This window comes from Scyliorhinus torazame, chromosome 17, assembly GCF_047496885.1.
Source record: "Scyliorhinus torazame isolate Kashiwa2021f chromosome 17, sScyTor2.1, whole genome shotgun sequence".
NCBI lineage: Eukaryota > Metazoa > Chordata > Chondrichthyes > Carcharhiniformes > Scyliorhinidae > Scyliorhinus > Scyliorhinus torazame.
This window is the reverse complement of record NC_092723.1, coordinates 189484358-189504036: the sequence shown is the minus strand read 5'-3', so window position 1 is coordinate 189504036 and position 19679 is coordinate 189484358. Positions and strand designations below refer to the sequence as shown.

The 19679-nt window shown below is 48.4% G+C and overlaps 1 protein-coding gene across 5 annotated transcripts in view; it reads right to left on the bottom strand.

The window, feature by feature from the left end:
- Window positions 1-1469: 1469 nt before the first annotated feature.
- Window positions 1470-19679, bottom strand: part of tmc5 (transmembrane channel like 5) — a 266568-nt gene continuing 248358 nt past the window's right edge. For all 5 annotated transcript variants that reach the window (XM_072481874.1, XM_072481877.1, XM_072481878.1 and 2 more), the window contains 3 exons: window positions 11558-11606; window positions 3561-3617; window positions 1470-2873 (listed from right to left, as the gene is read on the bottom strand). In XM_072481874.1, coding sequence (XP_072337975.1) covers window positions 2776-2873; window positions 3561-3617; window positions 11558-11606 — 204 coding nt within the window. In that variant the 3' untranslated portion in view covers window positions 1470-2775. The remainder of the gene's footprint in view (window positions 2874-3560; window positions 3618-11557; window positions 11607-19679) is intronic.

The window sequence follows — 19679 nt, the reverse complement described above, 5'->3', positions numbered from 1 at the left end:
TGTGACCCAGAGCCGGGATCGAACCTGGGACCTCGGCGCTGTGAGGCCGCAGTGCAGACCCACTGCGCCACCGTGCTGCCCTTAGTGTTATAATTTAATGCTCCCTCACATGAATTAGACATACAAGACTGACTTAGTCACGTTGGGCTGTAGCTGTCTGCCTCCAGAGCGGTGGGAATGTCTTCGGTAAGCATTTTCGAGACAGTTGTCCAAAAGACTAAATTCCCCTGGGTAATTGCGCTGTGCTGGGAATCATCCAACAAAGCAATTTAAATCGCTAACCTTCGATGGCTCTGCCAGGGTTACCCTAATAATAACTCTTCTAACCTCTGCCCAACCACTTTAAATACTGAGACCGATCTCTGCATGGGACTGACTCTCCCACACACCCTCAAACCCCCAGGGCACACCCCCATGGGATTCCTCAATGGTATTCCCCGATTTCCCTCACCATCACATCCAACCCACAGCCCGACTCTCCTCTCCAACCCATCTTCCTACATCCCAGCTGGACCCCCAAACCCTCTCCCATCCCTCACTCCCGACCACCAACTTTCCTGACCACCCAAATCTCATCCACTTCTCCCTGGCCTGTCAGTTGCACTGGGCCTTTTAGATTACCTGCTTTACAGCAGCTAGTGCAGTGAAATGGGGGCTTGGCCTTCTTGAATCTGATGCTGGGCTAGTGGGAACTCTCTTGCAGGCCCCAAGCAGTTCCCACCATCAGATGTTTCATCGCAGTTTTCAAGAGCAGGTAAGTGCTTTAAAGTTTTGTCATTCCAGTGGGCCATCGCTTTGCAAAGCTAGCTGGAAGTTATGGTCCATTGCAAATTACAAATGTTTATGTATCTGACCTCCCTTTCAATCACCACCGTTTTCAAACACTAAAGGAATTTGGGCAACACCTTGGGTAAAAGACTTTCATCAATAACTTACTGATAAGACGGGACCATGTTCCACAAAAACTACCAGAGCGCTGAAGGCTTCAATGTTGTCCCCAAGCATAATCATGCGGCAAGTCAATGAGCACCAGAGTGTTAACATTCATATCCTTAAAAACGGTTTAATTACAGCTACTTCTAGAAAATGCTCTCCGTGTCTTTGACAGGGCTGGCGATCTGCTGTGGGCCATGTTAGGCCCAACATATTCCTAGATCCGCAGCCAATATTGTGACAAAATTACAGCAGTTTCTGAATATGGACCTTTCTCACTGAAAAGTAAAAACAATAACTTAATAAATTGTTTATGACTGATTTTTTTTGTTGTTGCACTAATGACATCAGCTGTCTTTGTTATTTAACCAGTTCTCACTTGTGAAGTATTTTCGCCACCTGTTGAAAATAAGGGCTGGACGTGTGGGAATTCGAATCCACAGAAAGTTTAGTAAATTTCCCTAACCCTTTGCGTGGTTTGAATTTCTGCTGTTTCTTAGCTTGAAGACCAGCATCAATAAAGCAAACATCTCACATTTTGTTCCTTTTAAAGGCTTATTTTTAATGCTAATTCCAGTGTGTCTTATGATGATTGTGAAACAAGAACTAACAAAATTATACACAAGAAGAACCATCCAGCAGGTACATACACAAACAAACAAGTCAAATAGCACACCTCCAGATAACACACAGTATTGGAGGGACAGGAAATTAGTACTTTGGTGTTTCAATGATTTTGTTCAATGTTCTTTCTTCTCTGGGACCCAGTTTAAATTCAGCTCAAACTGTGAAATTAAAATCTCTCACTGCTGCCTGTGAGAAGTTTATACAAACTAATTTGAGCATCCCAACCCAGTTGGTGGTGAGCAGAGGAACAAAACAACAATCATTTGACACATTCATAATTATTCGGAAAGACTAGAAGATAACACCAAAGAAATAGAAATGTCACCCTGAGGTGAGATTCAAACACTGGAGGAGCAGTGTGGCTGGTGTTTTACTCTGCAGTGGGCTTTGCCACACTTGAGGTCAGGATATTTGATGCTGACACCAGGGACCTGTAAATTATGCCGTATTTTTCCCAGTTTTCTGCTACAACTTAAGTGGGAGACTGGAAGTGCTGGAGAAATGGCAGTATTTGCCCATTTCAACCTGAGTTTTTTTGCTCCTGCTATGGTGGGAGACTGCACATAATTTCAGGGCCCAGGTGGAATGTAGAAATGTCCCATTAACCAGTGTTCCAGCAAAACACAAAGCATTGTCAAAATAAGGAAAATAGTAAATAGACTGTAATTAAACTAAAATACAGGCATAAATAAAAATATTAGATTTGACAATTGAATTCTTAACTTCTTTGTCAAGTTAAGAAGCATTGTTCTTTTTGAAGTTTAAAAGTAAATTTGGATGTGACCCCAGAATTATTTACCAATAAAATGTACTTAAGTTCTAATAAGCTACTTAACTATAAATTATTTTTGAAAATCGAAGCATTGCACCTTTCCCAAGTTTGACTATAATTTTCATTATTGGTGATGAATTGTTAGGTAAAAGAGCAACTCTATTAACCTAGATAACCACTTATGATAGAGGCACTTAATTATTTTCAGACTATGAGGCGGTGAAGGAATTCTTGACATTCAGAAGTCTCACAATGGGGATTGGGTAGATTTTGAATGGAGCTCTCCATGTGTCTCAGAACAACAGGCTGCTCATTCGACATTCACTGCTGCATTGTACGTGATGTTTCACCAATTAATGTTAGCCATGATTTTCTGATTTAAGTCACCTCCAGTTTGGTGCTGACATGGCTGTGGAAAGTTGAGTCCTTTGTCTCTGAAACAATTATTCATTTGGGTCCTGCTCGGCCTGGTGCCTGGCAGCCATAGCCAGTGCAAGAGCACTGCCTGATCCTTCATGTGTTCTCTGATAACCTGGTTCTTCTGTAAGAAAGAAAAATATTTCTATCAGCCTGTGTGACAAATGCTTTCGTGGCAGTCATGGATGGGTAACAAATCGAATACTTGACCACTCTCTCCAGGATGCAAATGTAGGTGTAGTTTAGAGTGCAGATTGCTTCATTGAAATGGCTATTAGGATGTCCACAAAAACAGCAATGGGTGGAATCCACCTCAAGAATTTCACAACCTTTCCAATTGCACCAATGTGCACTCTCAATTTCCAATTAGACTACAGTTTTGACAAGGGCTACACCTAGGTTACACACTTCCTGTGAGTTATTCTGTCATGCAACATTGCATATATTTCTAAGAATTCTATATTCAAAAGCTCCCTGAACTTAAATGAAGCATATTGGTGTATTTGTGTTAGCACAGTACTGTGCTCACCCCAGTCCAACGCCGGCATCTCCACATTATTTGTGTTAGCTTATGGCTGTAAACCTGAGCGAGCTGGGGCTGCACTAAATCAGGTTGCCTATTCTCTGCATCCATGAAAAAGCCCCAACACCCTCCCAATTCAGGGTTTATAGTTTTAAATTAAGTTCCCTTTTACCCTGTTTCATATGAAGCAGGTGTTTTCTGGTTTTATTTCTGATCTCCCGCATTTTGCCAACTTTTTCTAAGTTCTGAGTGATTAAGACGCTGAAAGCAGTTTTTACTATTACATACCTATATCTTGTTCACTGACTGTATCTCGATCTTTGGCCAAAGAATGTTCATCAAATCCTGGGAGTGAAAAAATTAAACCTTATCGTTAAATTACATTCGTTAAATACCAAGTTTCCAAAGTGACATTGAACATTTTGGTTCATTATCGACAAGTGGAGAGTTTGAAGTTTGTATTCACCTATCAGGTATCACTGCAATAAAGAGCAAATGATGAAAAAAGCACAGGAGCATTAAGAATCATAGAATTTACAATGCAGAAGGAGGCCATTCAACCCATCGAGTCTGCACTGACCTTGGGTATACAGTACGGTGAGGGTGTCGGGTATACAGTACGGTGAGCGATCGGGTATACAGTACGGTGAGGGATCGGGTATACAGTAGGGTGAGGGTGTCGGGTATACAGTACGGTGAGGGATCGGGTATACAGTACGGTGAGGGATCGGGTATACAGTACGGTGAGGGATCGGGTATACAGTACGGTGAGGGATCGGGTATACAGTACGGTGAGGGATCGGGTATACAGTACGGTGAGGGTGTCGGGTATACAGTACGGTGAGGGATCGGGTATACAGTACGGTGAGGGATTGGGTATACAGTACGGTGAGGGTGTCGGGTATACAGTACGGTGAGGGATCGGGTATACAGTACGGCGAGGGATCGGGTATACAGTACGCTGAGGGTGTCGGGTATACAGTACGGTGAGGGATCGGGTATACAGTACGGTGAGGGTGTCGGGTATACAGTACGGTGAGGGATCGGGTATTCAGTACGGTGAGGGATCGGGTATACAGTACGGTGAGGGATCGGGTATACAGTACGGTGAGGGATCGGGTATACAGTACGGTGAGGGATCGGGGATACAGTACGGTGAGGGATCGGGTATACAGTACGGTGAGGGATCGGGTATACAGTACGGTGAGGGATCGGGTATACAGTACGGTGAGGGATCGGGTATACAGTACGGTGAGGGATCGGGTATACAGTACGGTGAGGGATCGGGTATACAGTATGGTGATGGTGCCGGGTATACAGTACGGTGAGGGATCGGGTATACAGTACGGTGAGGGATCGGGTATACAGTACGGTGAGGGTGCTGGGTAAACAGTACGGTGAGGGATCGGGTATACCGTACGGTGAGGGATCGGGTATACAGTACGGTGAGGGATCGGGTATACAGTACGGTGAGGGTGCCGGGTATACAGTACGGTGGGGGATCGGGTATACAGTACGGTGAGGGGGCCGAGTATACAGTACGGTGAGGGATCGGGTATACAGTACGGTGAGGGATCGGGTATACAGTACGGTGAGGGATCGGGTATACAGTACGGTGAGGGATCGGGTATACAGTACGGTGAGGGATCGGGTATACAGTACGGTGAGGGATCGGGTATACAGTACGGAGAGGGATCGGGTATACAGTACGGTGAGTGATCGGGTATACAGTACGGTGAGGGATCGGGTATACAGTACGGTGAGGGATCGGGTATACAGTACGGTGAGGGATCGGGTATACAGTACGGTGAGGGATCGGGTATACAGTACGGTGAGGGATCGGGTATACAGTACGGTGAGGGTGTCGGGTATACAGTACGGTGAGGGTGCCGGGTATACAGTACGGTGAGGGATCGGGTATACAGTACGGTGAGGGTGTCGGGTATACAGTACGGTGAGGGATTGGGTATACAGTACGTTGAGGGTGCCGGGTATACAGTACGGTGAGGGATCGCGTATACAGTACGTTGAGGGTGCCGGGTATACAGTACGGTGAGGGATCGGGTATACAGTACGGTGAGGGATCGGGTATACAGTACGGTGAGGGATCGGGTATACAGTACGGTGAGAGATCGGGTATACAGTACGGTGAGGGTGTCGGGTATACAGTACGGTGAGGGATCGGGTATACAGTACGGTGAGGGATCGGGTATACAGTACGGTGAGGGATCGGGTATACAGTACGGTGAGGGATCGGGTATACAGTACGGTGAGGGATCGGGTATACAGTACGGTGAGGGATCGGGTATACAGTACGGTGAGGGTGCCGGGTATACAGTGCGGTGAGGGATCGGGTATACAGTGCGGTGAGGGTGTCGGGTATACAGTACGGTGAGGGATCGGGTATACAGTACGGTGAGGGATCGTGTATACAGTACGGTGAGGGATCGGGTATACAGTACGGTGAGGGATCGGGCATACCGTACGGTGAGGGATCGGGTATACAGTACGGTGAGGGATCGGGTATACAGTACGGTGAGGGTGCCGGGTATACAGTACGGTGAGGGATCGTGTATACAGTACGGTGAGGGATCGGGTATACAGTACGGTGAGGGATCGTGTATACAGTACGGTGAGGGATCGGGTATACAGTACGGTGAGGGATCGGGTATACCGTACGGTGAGGGATCGGGTATACAGTACGGTGAGGGATCGGGTATACAGTACGGTGAGGGTGCCGGGTATACAGTACGGTGGGGGATCGGGTATACAGTACGGTGAGGGGGCCGAGTATACAGTACGGTGAGGGATCGGGTATACAGTACGGTGAGGGATCGGGTATACAGTACGGTGAGGGATCGGGTATACAGTACGGTGAGGGATCGGGTATACAGTACGGTGAGGGATCGGGTATACAGTACGGTGAGGGATCGGGTATACAGTACGGTGAGGGTGTCGGGTATACAGTACGGTGAGGGATCGGGTATACAGTACGGTGAGGGATCGGGTATACAGTACGGTGAGGGATCGGGTATACAGTACGGTGAGGGATCGGGTATACAGTACGGTGAGTGATCGGGTATACAGTACGGTGAGGGATCGGGTATACAGTACGGTGAGGGATCGGGTATACAGTACGGTGAGGGATCGGGTATACAGTACGGTGAGGGATCGGGTATACAGTACGGTGAGGGATCGGGTATACAGTACGGTGAGGGTGTCGGGTATACAGTACGGTGAGGGATCGGGTATACAGTACGGTGAGGGATCGGGTATACAGTACGGTGAGGGATCGGGTATACAGTACGGTGAGGGATCGGGTATACAGTACGGTGAGGGATCGGGTATACAGTACGGTGAGTGATCGGGTATACAGTACGGTGAGGGATCGGGTATACAGTACGGTGAGGGATCGGGTATACAGTACGGTGAGGGATCGGGTATACAGTACGGTGAGGGATCGGGTATACAGTACGGTGAGGGATCGGGTATACAGTACGGTGAGGGTGTCGGGTATACAGTACGGTGAGGGTGCCGGGTATACAGTACGGTGAGGGATCGGGTATACAGTACGGTGAGGGTGTCGGGTATACAGTACGGTGAGGGATTGGGTATACAGTACGTTGAGGGTGCCGGGTATACAGTACGGTGAGGGATCGCGTATACAGTACGTTGAGGGTGCCGGGTATACAGTACGGTGAGGGATCGGGTATACAGTACGGTGAGGGATCGGGTATACAGTACGGTGAGGGATCGGGTATACAGTACGGTGAGAGATCGGGTATACAGTACGGTGAGGGTGTCGGGTATACAGTACGGTGAGGGATCGGGTATACAGTACGGTGAGGGATCGGGTATACAGTACGGTGAGGGATCGGGTATACAGTACGGTGAGGGATCGGGTATACAGTACGGTGAGGGATCGGGTATACAGTACGGTGAGGGATCGGGTATACAGTACGGTGAGGGTGCCGGGTATACAGTACGGTGAGGGATCGGGTATACAGTACGGTGAGGGATCGGGTATACAGTACGGTGAGGGATCGGGTATACAGTATGGTGAGGGATCGGGTATACAGTGCGGTGAGGGATCGGGTATACAGTGCGGTGAGGGTGTCGGGTATACAGTACGGTGAGGGATCGTGTATACAGTACGGTGAGGGATCGGGTATACAGTACGGTGAGGGATCGGGCATACCGTACGGTGAGGGATCGGGTATACAGTACGGTGAGGGATCGGGTATACAGTACGGTGAGGGTGTCGGGTATACAGTACGGTGAGGGATTGGGTATACAGTACGTTGAGGGTGCCGGGTATACAGTACGGTGAGGGATCGGGTATACAGTACGGTGAGGGATCGGGTATACAGTACGTTGAGGGTGCCGGGTATACAGTACGGTGAGGGATCGGGTATACAGTACGGTGAGGGATCGGGTATACAGTACGGTGAGGGATCGGGTATACAGTACGGTGAGAGATCGGGTATACAGTACGGTGAGGGTGTCGGGTATACAGTACGGTGAGGGATCGGGTATACAGTACGGTGAGGGATCGGGTATACAGTACGGTGAGGGATCGGGTATACAGTACGGTGAGGGATCGGGTATACAGTACGGTGAGGGATCGGGTATACAGTACGGTGAGGGATCGGGTATACAGTACGGTGAGGGTGTCGGGTATACAGTACGGTGAGGGATCGGGTATACAGTATGGTGAGGGATCGGGTATACAGTATGGTGAGGGTGCCGGGTATACAGTACGGTGAGGGATCGGGTATACAGTACGGTGAGGGATCGGGTATACAGTACGGTGAGGGATCGGGTATACAGTACGGTGAGGGATCGGGTATACAGTACGGTGAGGGATCGGGTATACAGTGCGGTGAGGGTGTCGGGTATACAGTACGGTGAGGGTGCTGGGTATACAGTACGGTGAGGGATCGGGTATACAGTACGGTGAGGGATCGTGTATACAGTACGGTGAGGGATCGAGTATACAGTACGGTGAGGGATCGGGCATACCGTACGGTGAGGGATCGGGTATACAGTACGGTGAGGGATCGGGTATACAGTACGGTGAGGGTGCCGGGTATACAGTACGGTGAGGGATCGGGTATACAGTACGGTGAGGGGGCCGGGTATACAGTACGGTGAGGGATCGGGTATACAGTACGGTGAGGGATCGGGTATACAGTACGGTGAGGGATCGGGTATACAGTACGGTGAGGGATCAGATATACAGTACGGTGAGGGATCGGGTATACAGTACGGAGAGGGATCGGGTATACAGTACGGTGAGTGATCGGGTATACAGTACGGTGAGGGATCGGGTATACAGTACGGTGAGGGATCGGGTATACAGTACGGTGAGGGATCGGGTATACAGTACGGTGAGGGATCGGGTATACAGTACGGTGAGGGATCGGGTATACAGTACGGTGAGGGATCGGGTATACAGTACGGTGAGGGATCGGGTATACAGTACGGTGAGGGTGTCGGGTATACAGTACGGTGAGGGTGCCGGGTATACAGTACGGTGAGGGATCGGGTATACAGTACGGTGAGGGATCGGGTATACAGTACGGTGAGGGATCGGGTATACAGTACGGTGAGGGATCGTGTATACAGTACGGTGAGGGATCGGGTATACAGTACGGTGAGGGTGTCGGGTATACAGTACGGTGAGGGATCGGGTATACAGTACGTTGAGGGTGCCGGGTATACAGTACGGTGAGGGATCGGGTATACAGTACGGTGAGGGATCGGGTACACAGTACGGTGAGGGATCGGGTATACAGTAGTGAGGGATCGGGTATACAGTACGGTGAGGGTGTCGGGTATACAGTACGGTGAGGGTGCCGGGTATACAGTACGGTGAGGGATCGGGTATACAGTACGGTGCGGGATCGGGTATACAGTACGGTGAGGGTGCCGGGTATACAGTACGGTGAGGGATCGGGTATACAGTACGGTGAGGGATCGGGTATACAGTACGGTGAGGGTGTCGGGTATACAGTACGGTGAGGGTGCCGGGTATACAGTACGGTGAGGGATCGGGTGTACAGTACGGCGAGGGATCGGGTATACAGTACGGTGAGGGATCGGGTATACAGTACGGTGAGGGATCGGGTATACAGTACGGCGAGGGATCGGGTATACAGTACGGCGAGGGATCAGGTATACAGTACGGCGAGGGATCGGGTATACAGTACGGCGAGGGTGCCGGGTATACAGTACGGTGAGGGATCGGGTATACAGTACGGTGAGGGTGCCGGGTACACATTACGGTGGGGGTGTTGGGTACACAGTACGGTTAGTTTCGAGGCTCTCCTGATTTTGGGCTGTGGGATTTTTGTTATGGAGCTGACATGTTCTGTTATGATGCCCTCACCCTGGACGGCAGTCTGTGTATAAACCACAGATGTGCTTATTTGCTGACTGCTGTTTTGAGGCTTTTGGAGCCTCTGCCCAGCTTCTAAAACAAACATCTCTCAGACTAATGTTATGGGCCAGGGTTTAGAGAACCCCAAAGTGTATCATGGAGGTCACCTGACCCACAACTTTTACTAGATTGTGGTATGGGGAGCACACGGCCCACTCTACAGGTGTGGTACGGCAGAAATGGAAAAGTATTTTTTAAAGCAAAACAATGTTTATTCTGTGAACTCAAGTTAACCTTTTTAAAACATACAGTGAACATCTTAGCAACCATTAATTCAAATACAACCCACAAAGAATACAACACTAAGTAATCCGTAAGCTTTCCTTTTAACATCCATACGACTTAAAAACAAAACCTTTAACAGAAGCACATCAGGTTAAAGTCACTACTGAAAACATTTATAATTCTGAATTCACCAAATGATCAAGAGATAGTCTTTTGATGGCAGAGAGAACAGCAGTACAGCTGCTGTGTCTGGCTTCAGCTCCAACACTGCAAAACGAAACTAAAACACACCCTGCAGCAAACAGCCTAAAATGAAAGTAAAAAGCTGACAGACAGCCCAGCTCCACCCACTCTCTGACATCACTGATAAACACCCATTTCTTAAAGGTACTCTCACATGACACTAATTGGCGGGTCTTTTACTATTTGCATTTGGGTTAAATCTAGTTTCGATATTTAGCTTTGAAACTGAAAAATTCATCAAAACAAAATAGTGAACTGGGCGTGAGCTTTTAATTCATACTCGTTAATTATCCTGAGAAATACATAACGTCATCCCTCTGGTCTGCAATCCAACGTAGCACCGTAATATCCGCAAGCCCGATATTATCCAGCGGTCATTCGTTTTCCGATTTCTTCACTGACGAAATGTTTGAGTTTGAAAATGATGAACTCTGGAGGTGGAAGCGAGCTGCCAGAGGCCCAGTAACAGGCAGTTGCCTAGTAACAGGCAGTTGCCTAGTAACAGGTTGTTGCCAAGGCTGCTGTCCAAAGGAGAATGGCGGTCCGCCCGTTTGAGCTTTTGACCCAGTCAGAGGATGGGCAGATCCGAGTCTGGTAAAGGTGAGGGGCCGCTGTGCACAGCAGCTGGGTAGGCCTGGGAGTGGCCAATGCTGGGGGGAACCCTTCTGTGGACCATGGAGTGACCATCATGGAGTGACCATCATGGAATGACCATGGAGTGACCATCATGGAGTGACCATCATGGAATGACCATCATGGAGTGACCATGGAGTGACCATCATGGAGTGACCATCATGGAGTGACCATCATGGAGTGACCATGGAGTGACCATCATGGAGTGACCATCATGGGGTGACCATCATGGGGTGGCCATCATGGAGTGACCATCATGGAGTGACCATCATGGAGTGACCATCATGGAGTGACCATCATGGGGTGACCATGGAGTGACCATGGAGTGACCATGGAGTGACCATGGACTGACCATCATGGAGTGACCATCATGGACGTCTCTCCTTCTCTGAGAACCCCCAAACACGGTCATGGCAAAATACCCATGGTGGTGTGAGGGGGCTCCTGGACCATGCAGCCACGTTACGGAGGTGCCCGCTATGGGCTATGGCAACAGGAAGACTTCAGTCTCCTCTCCTAACCTTTTTCCCACCATATTGTCAGTTTGTTCACCTCTAAGACAGGAGATCGGAAATTCCGCTCAGTTCCAGAACAAACTCAATTACAGCTACACAAATACACCATTTGATTGGTGAAAATGACAGGATGGGGATTGAATGCGGAATTCTTTGATTCTACTTTGTGAAGTTAGGACATTATATAATCACTTTAGAAAACTCGCTTTCCGCATTGTTACACTTACTTCGTGTTTGATAGTCGATAGCTCGTCTTGTCTCGAAGTACAAATTAAGCTAAATATAAGATGAATGAAAATAATTAAAAGGCTTGAAAGTTGAAATTTTTGTCACAATAAAAAAAGGTTACAGCCGATCGCGTGTGATTAGTACACGTTTCCTCTGATTTTCTAGAACTCCGTGTACTTGCATAATCCATTTCTGATGATTACACCAACTTTAATTCTTTTGTTTGGGTTAAAGGACGTGGACATTGGTTTTGGTGTTGGCAGCAAATAAAACACCCAAACTGGGCAAACATTTTGGATTTGATTTAACGCCTTCCTGCCCAACAGTCTGTAATCTGATCATGTGGCTCATGTAATGATTACAGAACATTGAAATATTGCCCTTGTATTTTCTGACCACACCTAAGCCCTTGCAGTCGTTCTGGCTATTTTAGAATTCTGCTATTGAATTATTTATGTATTTCACTGTGCTTTTGTTTTTTCTTATTTGCTCCTCACCCCCGAATAGCTTTCTGTCCGACTGGGCCGAGATTTTTCTTCAATGTTTCCTGGAATCATAATGCTGGGGCCCTTGGAAGCGTCCAGCTACAGAGGGAAAAAAATCATCTGACCGAGTCTGCACTGACCCTTCGAAAGAAGACCCTACCTAGGTCCACTTACCCGCAACTCTGCACATTGATCATGGCCAATCCACCTATCGTGCTCGTCTTTGGACTGTGGGAGGAAACCGGAGCACCCGGAGGAAACCCACGTAGAACATAGAACAGTACAGCACAGTACAGGCCCTGCGGCCAATGATGTTGTGTCGACCATTTATCCTCATCGAAGATCAACCTAACCTGCACCCCTTCAATTTGCTGCTGTCCATGTGCCTGTCCAAGAGTCGCTTAAATGTCCCGAATGACTCTGACTCCACCACCTCTGCTGGCAGTACATTCCACACACCCACCACTCTCTGTGTAAAGAACCGACCTCTGACATCTCCCCTATACCTTCCTCCAATCACCTTAAAATTATGTCCCCTCGTGACAGCCATTTCCACCCTGGGGAAAAGTCTCTGGCTATCCACTCTATCCATGCCTCTCATCACCTTGTACACCTCTATCAAGTCACCTCTCTGCCTTCTTCGCTCCAGTGAGAAAAGCCCTAGCTCCCTCAACCTTTCTTCATTAGACATGCCCTCCAGTCCAGGCAGCATCCTGGTAAATCTCCTCTGCACCCACTCTGAGGGAGTCAATCGCAAGATTGACTCCCTACTGAAGGACAGGTCTGAGGCGTTCAAGTCAGGTGACCCTGACCTATACAAGAAATCCAGATACGACCTCCGCAAAGCCATCCGAGATGCCAAGAAAGAATATCAGACCAGGCTAGAGTCACAGACTCTCGGCGGTTGTGACAAGGCCTAAACAACATAACTGATGATGGAGAGTAGACTGATAGGGCGGTAACTGGCTGGATTGCATTTGTCCTGTTACTTGTGTACAGGACACCTGGACAATTTCCACATTGCCGGGTAGATGCCAGTGTTGTCGCTGCACTGGAACAGCTTGGCTAGGGGTGCAGCAAGTTCTGGAGCACAAGTCTTCAGTCCTATTGCCGGGATATTGTCAGGGCCCAGAGCCTTTGCAGTGTCCAGTGTCTTCGGCCGTTTCTTGATATCACGGGGAGTGAATCGTATTGACTGAAGACTGACATCTGTGATGCTGGGACCTCCGGAGGAGACCGAGACGGATCATCCACTCGGCACTTCTGGCTGAAGATTGTTGCGAATGCCTCAGCCTTGTCTTTTGCACAGATGTGCTGGGCTCCTCCATCATTGAGGATGGGGATATTTGTGGAGCCCCCCCCCCCTGTGAGTTGTTTAATTGTCCACCACCATTCACAGCTGGATGTGGCAGGACTACAGAGCTTAGATCCACAACTACTTCTAACGACCTCTCACCAGCTAACGTACTTGCTTGAATTTGTGTTTATTATTTGTGGTGCTTCCTGATGGAGAAAGCAACAAAAAAGAAAACAAGGTGCTTCATTGAGACACATTTTGATATTGAGCCACTTAAAGTGACATTAGGGCAGGTGACCAAAAGCTGAGGCAAAGAGGTACCTTTTGAGGAGGAACTTTTAAAACATTTTTAAAAATGTTTTCAGAGTACCCACATTTTATTTTCCAATTAAGGGGCAATTTAGTGCGGCCAATCCACCTAAGCTGCACATCTTTGGGTTGTGGAGGCGAAACCCACGCAGACACGGGGAGAATGTGCAAACTCCACACGGGCAGTGACCCAGAGCCGGGATCGAACCCAGGACCTCGGCGCCGTGAGGCAGCAGTGCTAACCACTGCGCTACCGTTCCACCCTATTAAGGCGTAACTTAATGGAAGATAAATGTCGAGGAACTTAGGACTGAGTCAGCTTAAGGCCCGAGGGATATAAAGTTCTTTAATGGGACATGGGCAAGGTCAGCCTTGAGCTGGATGGCTTGAAAGACCATTTCACAGTCAACCACATTGCTGTGGGTCTGGAGTCACACCGGCCTGGGCAAAACAGCTGATTTCCTTCCCTAAAGAGCAGCAGTGAACCAGATGGGTTTTTATGGCAATTGGTGAGAATTAACGGAGACTGGTTTAGATTCCAGCTGCCAATAGAGAGTTTGAACCCGCACGCTAAGAGAATGAGCCTGTGCCTTAGAATATTAAATCAGTGACATGACCACAACACCTTCCCACAAGAGGCTCAGTGTGGAGAATGCAGGGAATCGAAGAGGGCTGTAGAGCTGAAGAAAGTTACAGAAATAGGAAGGTGTAAAACCATCGAGAGATCTGAACACAACAACGAGAATTTTACAAAGTAAGGTGCTGCTGGAACAGGGGCTGATGTAGATCAGAGAGCACAAGGGGTGATAGGTGAATGGACAATGCAGATACAGATTTGCATGAACGTGAGTTGATGCAATGTATATGGGGGAGGTTGTCGGTGAGGACATGGGAATATTTTACGCTGGAGGTAACCAAACCAATGTGAAGATTTCAGCAGAAGGTGAGCGGAGTTGGGATGGAGAGGAGTGACAATTCAGAGGTGGATGTGGACAGTGGGGCGATGATACAGAGGTGGATCATGGAATCCCTACAGTGCAGAAGGAAACCATTCATCCCATTGAGTCTGCACTGGCCCTCTGAAAGAGCACCCTACCTAGACCCAATCCGCCCCATCCCTGCAAACCCACCTAACGTTGTGGGCAATTTATCCCGGTCATTCCACCCAACCTGCACATCCCTGGACTGTGGGAGGAAACCGGAGCACCCGGAGGAAACCCACGCAGACACGGGGAGAACGTGTCTAGCCCTAACCCTAACCCTACAGACCCAAGGCCGGAATCAAACCTGGGACCCTGGAGCTGTGAGGCAGCAGTGCTAACCACTGGGTCACCGTGCCGGCGATGTTATGGAGGTGGATGTGGATGTAGGCAGGTTTGTTGATGGAGCAATCCTTCTGGGAGTCCATATCGAAAATATCTGCAGACTAATAATGTATTTTATCTTTGATCTATGATAAAATACATGTAGTGGGCAAAGTTCTTACCAATAGCAAAGTCTGAAATTTGTTGAGCAAGTATTTTATTGCAGGCTGATTATTTTTATGCAACTTGAGGATAAACAGTTGTACAAGTGTCAAAGGTCTTTAACCATATTTCCGTGCTTTGGATATTAATATGGGGCTGGATGTTATGGTATCCCCGAGCCGGACATGCTCCCCCCCCCCCCCCCCCTCCCCAGTCTGGCCCCATAATAAGGGACATGGGTAATTCACCCATAGGCTGCTCCCCCTTAGCTCTACTGGGACTGTTAACAACCCAATTAAGTGGCAATTAAGAGGCCTCCAAGCCAGGTACATTGCTAGAAAACACTGGCAGTAGTAGGCGGGCATTTTTAACAGTGTGTATTTGAACCCCCCCCTCCCAGCTGTTTCTCAGAGAGTGGTGAATCTGTGGAATTCGCTACCACACATAGTTGAGGCCAAAACATTATGCAATTTCAAGAAGGAATTTAGGGTTGAAGGGATCAAGGGATTATGGGGGGAAGCGGGATCAGGGTATTGAACCCTGGTATGATCTTAATGAATGGCGGAGCAGGCTCGAAGGGCCGAATGGCCTCCTCCTGTTTCTATTTTCTATGTTTCTATGAAACATCCTCTCCGCATTTACCCTGTCAACCCTTTAAAAATCCTAAATGATTCAATGAGATCACGTCTCATTCTTCTAAATACCAATGATTAGAATCTCAACCTATTTAACCTTTGCTCATAAGACAATCTCTCCACACTGGGGATCATCCGAGTGAACAAGGAGAGGCGTTGGTGCAGTCGTATTGTCACTGGACGAGTAATCCAGAGACCCAGAGTAACGCTCTGGGATCCCAAATTCAAATCCCGCCCCTGCAGATGGTGAAATGAGAATTCAATAAAAATCTAGAATGAAAAGTCTAATGATGACCATGAAACCATTGCCGATTTTGTAAAAACCCATCTGGTTCATGAATGTCCTTTAGGGAAGGAAATCTGCCGTCCTAACCGAGATGTGACTGCAGACCCATGGCAACGTGGTTCAAAGGGCAATTAGGGTTGGGCAATAAAGGCCCAGCCAGCGATGGGCACGTCACCTTCTCTACATCACCTCCAAATCGCTGCCAATGATGGTTCCACTGGCTGATTTGCTGGGACCGTGCCTGCCAGCTCCCCACTGATCCCACAGAGCAAACCCTACACAGCTCGCAGCCAGGGGTGACCATCCCCCTCCACCACCGATGGCAGTCCACCCTGCCAGAAGCTGCCCCCCCCGCAGCAACCCCAGTGCCCCTGGGCTCGTTGCCTGGGAGTGAAGATGGCTGCTTCATGTTACAAAACCTTTAGACTTGCCTTTTTGCCATTTTTACCATCCTAACGTTTCGTTGTACTGTGGCCCTATTCCTCTGGCCCTTGATTACCCTGTCTACCATTTTTGCATTTGACTGTTCTTTCTTTTAATTCTGTCCTTGTTTCTCTTTCTCTTTCTCTCTGCTGAGGTTCCCATCCCAGTGCCATTCTAGTTTAAACCCGCCCCAAACACACAAGCAAGTATTCACCCTTGGAAAGAGCCCCTGTCCTGCCCAGGTGTAACCCGTCCAGTTTGTACAGGTCCCATCTCCCCCAGAAACGGTCCCAATGCCCCAGGAATCCAAAACCCTCCCCCTTGCACCATCTCTCCAGCTACGTATTCAGTTGATACACCCTGCTATTCCTACTCTGACTAGCATGTGGCACTGATAGCAATTTAAAGGGTTTAAACTAGTCTGGCAGGGGGGTGGGCACCGGAGCAATAGATCAGAAGGTGAGAGCATTGAGGGAGAACTAGGGAATAGGGACAGTGTGGCTCTGAGGCAGAGCAGACGGGGAGAAGTTGCTGAACACAGCAGGTCTGGTGGCCTGAAGTGCATATGTTTTAATGCAAGGAGTATTACGGGTAAAGCAGATGAACTTAGAGCTTGGATTACTACTTGGAACTATGATGTTATTGCCATTACAGAGACCTGGTTGAGGGAAGGGCAGGATTGGCAGCTAAACGTTCCAGGATTTAGATGTTTCAGGCGGGATAGAGGGGGATGTAAAAGGGGAGGCGGAGTTGCGCTACTTGTTCGGGAGAATATCACAGCTATACTGCGAGAGGACACCTCAGAGGGCAGTGAGGCTATATGGGTAGAGGTCAGGAATAAGAAGCGTGCAGTCACAATGTTGGGGGTTTACTACAGGCCTCCCAACAGCCAGCGGGAGATAGAGGAGCAGATAGGTAGACAGATTTTGGAAAAGAGTAAAAACAACAGGGTTGTGGTGATGGGAGACTTCAACTTCCCCAATATTGACTGGGACTCACTTAGTGCCAGGGGCTTAGACGGGGCGGAGTTTGTAAGGAGCATCCAGGAGGGCTTCTTAAAACAATATGTAGACAGTCCAACTAGGGAAGGGGCGGTACTGGACCTGGTATTGGGGAATGAGCCCGGCCAGGTGGTAGATGTTTCAGTAGGGGAGCATTTCGGTAACAGTGACCACAATTCAGTAAGTTTTAAAGTACTGGTGGACAAGGATAAGAGTGGTCCGAGGATGAATGTGCTAAATTGGGGGAAGGCTAATTATAACAATATTAGGCGGGAACTGAAGAACATAGATTGGGGGCGGATGTTTGAGGGCAAATCAACATCTGACATGTGGGAGGCTTTCAAGTGGCAGTTGAAAGGAATACAGGACCGGCATGTTCCTGTGAGGAAGAAGGATAAATACGGCAATTTTCGGGAACCTTGGATGACGAGAGATATTGTAGGCCTCGTCAAAAAGAAAAAGGAGGCATTTGTCAGGGCGAAAAGGCTGGGAACAGACGAAGCCTGCGTGGAATATAAGGAAAGTAGGAAGGAACTTAAGCAAGGAGTCAGGAGGGCTAGAAGGGGTCACGAAAAGTCATTGGCAAATAGGGTTAAGGAAAATCCCAAGGCTTTTTACACGTACATAAAAAGCAAGAGGGTAGCCAGGGAAAGGGTTGGCCCACTGAAGGATAGGCAAGGGAATCTATGTGTGGAGCCAGCGGAAATGGGCGAGGTACTAAATGAATACTTTGCATCAGTATTCACCAAAGAGAAGGAATTGGTAGATGTTGAGTCTGGAGAAGGGGGTGTAGATAGCCTGGGTCACATTGTGATCCAAAAAGACGAGGTGTTGGGTGTCTTAAAAAATATTAAGGTAGATAAGTCCCCAGGGCCTGATGGGATCTACCCCAGAATACTGAAGGAGGCTGGAGAGGAAATTGCTGAGGCCTTGACAGAAATCTTTGGATCCTCGCTGTCTTCAGGGGATGTCCCGGGGGACTGGAGAATAGCCAATGTTGTTCCTCTGTTTAAGAAGGGTAGCAGGGATAATCCCGGGAACTACAGGCTGGTGAGCCTTACTTCAGTGGTAGGGAAATTACTGGAGAGAATTCTTCGAGATAGGATCTACTCCCATTTGGAAGCAAATGGACGTATTAGTGAGAGGCAGCACGGTTTTGTGAAGGGGAGGTCGTGTCTCACTAACTTGATAGAGTTTTTCGAGGAGGTCACTAAGATGATTGATGCAGGTAGGGCAGTGGATGTTGTCTATATGGACTTTAGTAAGGCCTTTGACAAGGTCCCTCATGGTAGACTAGTACAAAAGGTGAAGTCGCACGGGATCAGGGGTGAGCTGGCAAGGTGGATACAGAACTGGCTAGGCCATAGAAGGCAGAGAGTAGCAATGGAGGGATACTTTTCTAATTGGAGGGCTGTGACCAGTGGTGTTCCACAGGGATCAGTGCTGGGACCTTTGCTCTTTGTAGTATATATAAATGATTTGGAGGAAAATGTAACTGGTCTGATTAGTAAGTTTGCAGATGACACAAAGGTTGGTGGAATTGCGGATAGCGATGAGGACTGTCGGAGGATACAGCAGGATTTAGATTGTCTGGAGACTTGGGCGGAGAGATGGCAGATGGAGTTTAATCCGGACAAATGTGAGGTAATGCATTTTGGAAGGTCTAATGCAGGTAGGGAATATACAGTGAATGGTAGAACCCTCAAGAGTATTGAAAGTCAAAGAGATCTAGGAGTACAGGTCCACAGGTCATTGAAAGGGGCAACACAGGTGGAGAAGGTAGTCAAGAAGGCATACGGCATGCTTGCCTTCATTGGCCGGGGCATTGAGTATAAGAATTGGCAAGTCATGTTGCAGCTGTATAGAACCTTAGTTAGGCCACACTTGGAGTATAGTGTTCAATTCTGGTCGCCACACTACCAGAAGGATGTGGAGGCTTTAGAGAGGGTGCAGAAGAGATTTACCAGAATGTTGCCTGGTATGGAGGGCATTAGCTATGAGGAGCGGTTGAATAAACTCGGTTTGTTCTCACTGGAACGAAGGAGGTTGAGGGGAGACCTGATAGAGGTATACAAAATTATGAGGGGCATAGACAGAGTGGATAGTCAGAGGCTTTTCCCCAGGGTAGAGGGGTCAATTACTAGGGGGCATAGGTTTAAGGTGAGAGGGGCAAGGTTTAGAGTAGATGTACGAGGCAAGTTTTTTACGCAGAGGGTAGT